General features: G+C 51.4%; 1 protein-coding gene across 1 annotated transcript in view; it reads left to right on the top strand.

Annotated features, from left to right (window-relative positions):
• LOC311310123 (uncharacterized protein) overlaps positions 1 to 6,366 on the top strand; it is a gene marked incomplete at its 5' end in the record, with an annotated part of 17,654 nt that extends 11,288 nt beyond the window's left edge. Inside the window, 2 exons of the mRNA XM_084439538.1 lie at positions 3,405 to 3,593; positions 3,824 to 6,366. Of these exons, the coding sequence (XP_084295664.1) occupies positions 3,405 to 3,593; positions 3,824 to 4,090 (456 nt within the window). The 3' untranslated portion in view covers positions 4,091 to 6,366. The remainder of the gene's footprint in view (positions 1 to 3,404; positions 3,594 to 3,823) is intronic.
• Positions 6,367 to 6,711: the final 345 nt, after the last annotated feature.

The raw sequence follows: 6,711 nt of genomic DNA, 5'->3' as shown, positions 1-6,711 counted from the left end.
CCCTCTCCCCTCTCCCTCTCCCTCTCCCTCTCTCTCTCCCTCTCTCCCCTCCCTCCCTCTCTCCCTCTCTCTCCCTCTCTCTCTCCCTCCCTCCCTCCCTCTCCCTCCCTCTCTCCCTCCCTCTCCCTCTCTCTCTCCCTCCCTCTCTCCCTCCCTCCCTCCCTCTCTCCCTCCCTCTCTACAGGCCGGGGCAGGGGAGTAGGAGCTCCTCCTCCAGGCTCTGCTCCTGACGCCAAGCCTTCTAACTGCTGTTATGAGCTGGAGGAATAGAACAGGGTGTGAAAGCGTTCTGCTCTCTAACCCTCCCTCCCGGGCACCGCTCTGACTGGGACCGCTCTGGCTGGTCTGCTCTAGGCTAGCGGTGCTCTAGGCTGGTCTGCTCTAGGCTGGTCTGCTCTAGGCTAGCGGTGCTCTAGGCTGGTCTGCTCTAGGCTGGTCTGCTCTAGGCTAGCGGTGCTCTAGTCCGGTCTGCTCTGGCTGGCTGGGTCTGCTCTAGGCTAGCGGTGCTCTAGGCTGGTCTGCTCTAGGTTAGCGGTGCTCTAGGCTGGTCTGCTCTGGCTGGCTGGTCTGCTCTAGGCTAGCGGTGCTCTAGGCTGGTCTGCTCTAGGCTGGTCTGCTCTAGGCTAGCGGTGCTCTAGGCTGGTCTGCTCTAGGCTGGTCTGCTCTAGGCTGGTCTGCTCTAGGCTAGCGGTGCTCTAGGCTGGTCTGCTCTAGGCTGGTCTGCTCTAGGCTAGCGGTGCTCTAGGCTGGTCTGCTCTGGCTGGCTGGGTCTGCTCTAGGCTAGCGGTGCTCTAGGCTGGTCTGCTCTAGGCTAGCGGTGCTCTAGGCTGGTCTGCTCTAGGCTGGGTCTGCTCTAGGCTAGCGGTGCTCTAGGCTGGTCTGCTCTAGGCTAGCGGTGCTCTAGGCTGGTCTGCTCTGGCTGGCTGGGTCTGCTCTAGGCTAGCGGTGCTCTAGGCCGGTCTGCTCTGGCTGTGCTGGCTGTGCTCTGGCTGTTTCTCCGGGCAGGGGTGGCGGTGGTGTGGTAACAGTCTGGATCCAGCCCAGAGAGTAATTGTTTTGAGGCTCACCCAGCTAGGCGGTGTACTGCCAGTCCTCAAAACCCCAATAACACCGTTTCACAACACGCCTCTTGTTTTGTCTGTAGGAGGACCGGGCCTGGCGGGCCTCATGCCGTGGTTACATCTCCTAACCGCTGGAGCCAAAACACAAGCAACACCAACACCTCTACCTGCAGGGTTACTGCCGTGTAGCTAGCTTAGGGATCTGGCTCTGTCTGTAATCTTTAAATCCACTCCTTCTGTCTCTCTCTGTCCTCTCGCTGTCCTCTCTCTCTCTCTCTCTCTCTCTCTCTCTCTCTCTCTTTCGTCACATATGGGGCATGCCGGGGCAAAAAGACAGATAAAGTTAGCAAACACAGTACCGACGCACGCTCACGAGAGCTGAACAGAGAGTTTGACTGGGCTGGGAGTGACGGGAAAAGAGAGAGAGAGAGAGAGCGCAAGGCCAAAGAGAGAGAGATATATAGAGAGAGAGAGAGAGGGATCTGGTGAGAGAGAGAGAGAGATCAGAGAGGCTGGAAAGAAAGAGCTACCAGAGAGAAGCAATAGCAGCTGTTAGTTTGACTGATAAACAGAGTGGTCTCCTGCTCAGAGAGACTTGCGTCAGCAGATTACACACACACACACACACACACACACACACCCTTTCTCTCACAGTAGAGGTATGACCTTGGGTGGAACTCGAGTGGAGGACAGAGGAAGTTGCATCACGTTAATAACACCGTGTATCCAAGCTAAATGCACGTCGTGCTCTGAATGCAGGTGCCACAACAAACACAGAGCAGCAGATCAGATGACTGAACAGATAACACAGCCGAGCACCCAGCCAGGGCAGCCCGGGAGGGGCAGCAGGACAGGACAGGAGACCCGTTCACAGCCAGTTGTTTGGTTTGTGTCAGGTTTCTACCAGCACGAAAGGAGAGAGAGAGAGAGAGAGGAGAGAGGGTGTGTGGGGTTTATACCAGCAGGAGAGAAGGTGGAGAGAGAGAGAGGAGAGAGAGAGAGGGTGTGTCAGGTTTATACCAGCAGGAGAGAAGGTGGAGAGGGTGGAGAGAGAGAGAGGAGAGAGAGGGTGTGTGGGGTTTATACCAGCAGGAGAGAAGGTGGAGAGAGAGAGAGAGAGGGTGTGTGGGGTTTATACCAGCAGGAGAGAAGGTGGAGAAGGTGGAGAGGGTGGAGAGAGAGAGAGGAGAGAGAGAGAGGGTGTGTGGGGTTTATACCAGCAGGAGAGAAAGTTGAGAGGGTGGAGAGAGAGAGAGAGGAGAGAGAGGGTGTGTGGGGTTTATACCAGCAGGAGAGAAGGTGGAGAGGGTGGAGAGAGAGAGAGAGAGAGGAGAGAGAGGGTGTGTGGGGTTTATACCAGCAGGAGAGAAGGTGGAGAGGGTGGAGAGAGAGAGAGAGAGAGAGAGAGAGAGAGAGAGAGAGAGGGAGGGTGTGTGGGGTTTATACCAGCAGGAGAGAAGGTGGAGAGGGTGGAGAGAGAGAGAGTGAGGAGAGAGGGAGGAGAGAGAGAGGAGAGAGGGAGTCTGTGTGTGGGGTTTCAAGCCATAAACTGGGAGGGCCTCGATAGTCAAAGCTGTCTCCTCGGTGTTGATCTGAGGGGGCAGGGCTCTTATCTACTGGCCAGTATAAACCACACGCACACACACCCTCACACACACGCACACACCCTCACACACACACACACACACACACACACACACACACACACACACACGCACACACACTTACACACTGCTCAGAGTCTGATAATCAGCACCACTCTCCACTTGATGTCCTACGTACGTTGTTTACCTTGACCCATAGAGATATTAACAGAGGTGTGTGTGTGTGTGTGTGCGTATGCGTGTGTGTGAGAGAGAGGGTGCCGCGTATGTGTGTGTCTGTTTGTATGAAGTCTGAGGTGAAACACGTCACCCACTTCGGAGTTTGTTCAGCTGAACGCTACCCGGGATTAAACAGGCCCCTATTTTGGAAAAAGAAAATGTTTAGAATTCTTTGATGGATTTTGTCATTATGTTCAGACTTGCAAAAGGTCAGGATTAATCTCTGCGTTGTGCTCTGCACAAACATTGTTTTTAGCTGATGAAAGAGGTTTATATCAGGACAACCCTTCTTTGTTAGTGCAGTGTTCCCCATACCTCATAATCCAAACACAATGACATCACCGCATACCATGTCACACAACCTCACCCCCTATCTTCACCATCTCTCTCTTTCTCTCTCTCTACCACTCTATCCTTAAGCCGTATAAACGATGTACTGTAATATCCAATACAATATAAACAGTCCCTCCCTCTCTCCTCTCTCTCTCTCCCTCCCTCCCTCCCTCTCTCTCTCTCTCAGGATGAGTTTGACAAGCTGCGCCACTTCTGCTATTCTCGGACCGACGCCCTGCTGCTGTGCTTCAGCGTGGTTAGCCCCGCCTCCTTCCAGAACGTGTGGGAGAAGTGGGTCCCCGAGATCCGACGCCGCTGCCCGCTCACCCCCGTCCTCCTGGTGGGCACGCAGTGTGACCTGCGCCAGGACGTCAAGGTCCGTTTTGGTTGGCTGATTGATTGATTGATTGATTTATTGATTGATTGATTAGGTGGTTGGTTGATTGGTTGATTGGGCGAGGTTGATTGGTTGATTGGTTTGTCATTTACAACAAAAATGCAAAATGGCAACAACAACAAAAAAATGGATGAATAGAGATGAATAGTGTAAATAAATTCTTAGCAATTGCGGCGTTGTAACCTCCTTGTTTCCGGTCATCCAATCAGGTCCTGATCGAGCTGGCGAGGCGGAGGGAGCGTCCCGTGGCGGAGGAGGACGCCCGCGCGCTGGCCGACAAGATCGGCGCCGTGTCGTACGTGGAGTGCTCGGCGCTGACCCAGAAGAACCTGAAGGAGGTGTTCGATGCGGCGATCGCCGTGGGCCTGCGGAACTCCGACCGCCGGGTGAGGAGGGAGAGGAAGGTGAGGAGCACGGCCGACAAGATGAAGATGCTGTCCAAGTCCTGGTGGAAGAAGTACGTCTGCGTCCAGTAGTGAGAGAGAGGAAGAGGAGGAAGAGGAGGAGGGGGGGGGCTGAGAGAACTAGGAAATAAAGACACAACATTAAATACAGACTTTGAAACAGACGACGGAACTGGATCCGGTCTAAACCGGATCATCACGGGACTGCGTATGTGTCATTCAGAGGTACTGTAGGTCTGCGTCCAGTAAAGGTACAGCACAGGAGCAGGACGAGTTGACTGTATGCAGGTGGGCTGAACTGTCCGAGCAGATGGACTACAATTCCCATGGATCCTCCAGGGACTCCCCTGGACCTCGTTATGAACTGATGGGTGTGACGTGAAGGGGAAAGACCGTGGTTCTGCTAATCACCAGCGTACTGGGAATACTAGTTACTAGCAATACTAGTCCTGTATAATAGTATATTAATGATGTACTCCCTCATATGAAATTGCCAAATATGTCACCGCTTCTTTAACCAAATATTCTATTATGTGCTGCAGACTGTATGTACTGTATCTGTTTGTCCTTCCTTTTACATGTCCTCCCTGTCACTCTGGAGTCAGGACACGACTAGAGACAATTCCCTGACCGGGCCAGATGGAGAATCACCTTCATGATTTTAGTGATCAAATATAAGCAAAAATACATACTTTTGGAATTGATTCCGATCAAATGAAATCCCAAATCACAAGCGTGTTAGACGGCGGAGACGCGTGGTTGATTGGATATGTGGATATTACTGTGTAACGGAGTATGAATACGTCAACTTCTCGTGATTTATGGTTCCCATCTGTTCCTGCTTATCTGTATCCTCTCCTAACCCTTTGGTCCGCGGTCTAGCTGAACTCACATGGCAGGAGGTAGGGGGTCAAGCCAGTGCGTGTGTGTGTGTGTGTGTGTGTGTAGCCACAGGACTTGGGGAGGTCCCCTTAGGGGCTGGCGTCTGTGTCACATTTGAGTGTGTTGACACAGCTGTCACTGCTAGCAGGCCACACAGTCAGGGGCTTCTCCCTGGGCCAGAACCAAGTAAACACCTCAATACACTTTATGGACACACACACACATAACACACACGTCCTGTCAACATGTATCAGCTGCAGAACAGTCCAGTTCTCCCATAGTGACACTCCTGCCTCTCTAACCAGTGCCATGTGTATGAGTAGGGCTGGGTATCGAGTCGAATTTCAAGAATCGATTCGATTCCGATTCACAAGGTTCGGAATCCATTATCACGATTCAATTCGATTCGATTCAATTTGATTCAATATCGATTCGGTTAGTGTTACTAAAACCAGTTTTGTTTTAGCTGTAACCTTAATTACATGACTGCCAAGTTATGCAACACATCAATACTAGGGCTGGGTATCGATACTGATTTCCAAAAATGAATGAATGAATGAATCATTGAATGAATTAATAAACTATTCATTCCTTCATTTATTCATTCATTCATTAAATAAAATATCGATTTTTGGGATTCATGAATCGATTCTGAATCATTTGATTCAGAATCGATTCAGAATCGATTAATGGATTTTTTAAACCCAGCCCTATGTATGAGTGTGACTCAGGCAGACCAAGCTTAAGGACTGGGTTCTGGCTGTTGAGAGACCTTTATCTCCCGGTCAGCTGAGGATAAGGAGAAGATGTGGAGGAGCACAAGGCCGTTGGGCGGTGACGCCGTTCGCCGCGCTTATCACCCGTAGTCCAAACACGGCGTCACCGTCACGCCACGCGACGGCCTGTAGGCTCGTACTGTACAGGGTCTGGTGTTGAAATAGCAATATATCTATGAAATGCACGTTGTTAGACCTGGCGGTTTTGCTGGTCACTGTGTCGGGTCCTGCTCTACTCACAGATTGTGATGACGGGGTACATCGCCAAAGAGACTGATTCTATTTGCTTCTCATTTTTCAGAGGCCTGTCTGCTCCCTCTCCCTCTCTCTCTCTCTCTCTCTCTCTCTCTCTCTCTCTCTCTCTCTCTCTCTCTCTGTTTATCTGCTCATCAACCATAAACTGCACAGCCTCTGATCGACGGCAGTTCAAACTAATTACGCAACTATGTACTTTCTTCAAGTGGAGACATGATGACATGTATTTTCATATAACGATTGTTTATGATCTTCTTTCTATGTCATAATGAATCAGGGTAAATCTGTGTGCACCTGTAGGTATGTTCCTGAGGCAGCAGAATGCTATTCTATAAGACTGTGAGTGTGTGTGTGTGCGTGCGTGCGCGTGTGTGTGTGTGTGTGTGTGTCTGCGAGCATTTCAGTCGATATCTGTCTAAGACTGTTGTGATCTGTTGTTGGAGCAACTCAATAAATGTGAAATCTTAACACAAACGCGCAGTGAATGTGTCTCTTTATGTGTGGATGTGCACTTCACCATTTTAGGATCTGTTTAGGATATACATCACATGATGAGCCAAACAGAAGTGAGGGGGGGGGGGGGGGGGTGATGGCTTGATTGGGACATCTGGAGACCCAGTGGAATGGAGCTGGAGACCAGGATGAGAGGGGGCTTCTCCAGGGACCATGGGGCCTCAGGACGACCTTAACGGGGGGCGCTCCAGAACCTGGGTAGAGTACGAGAGGGAGAGACACTAGGGAGGGGAGAGAGAGACAAGGTGAGAGGTGGTGCTGGACCTC

Source organism: Borostomias antarcticus (assembly GCF_949987555.1).
Source record: "Borostomias antarcticus genome assembly, chromosome: 1".
Lineage (NCBI taxonomy): Eukaryota > Metazoa > Chordata > Actinopteri > Stomiiformes > Stomiidae > Borostomias > Borostomias antarcticus.
The sequence above is the reverse complement of the archived record's forward strand: the minus strand, read 5'-3'. Positions and strand labels throughout refer to the sequence as shown.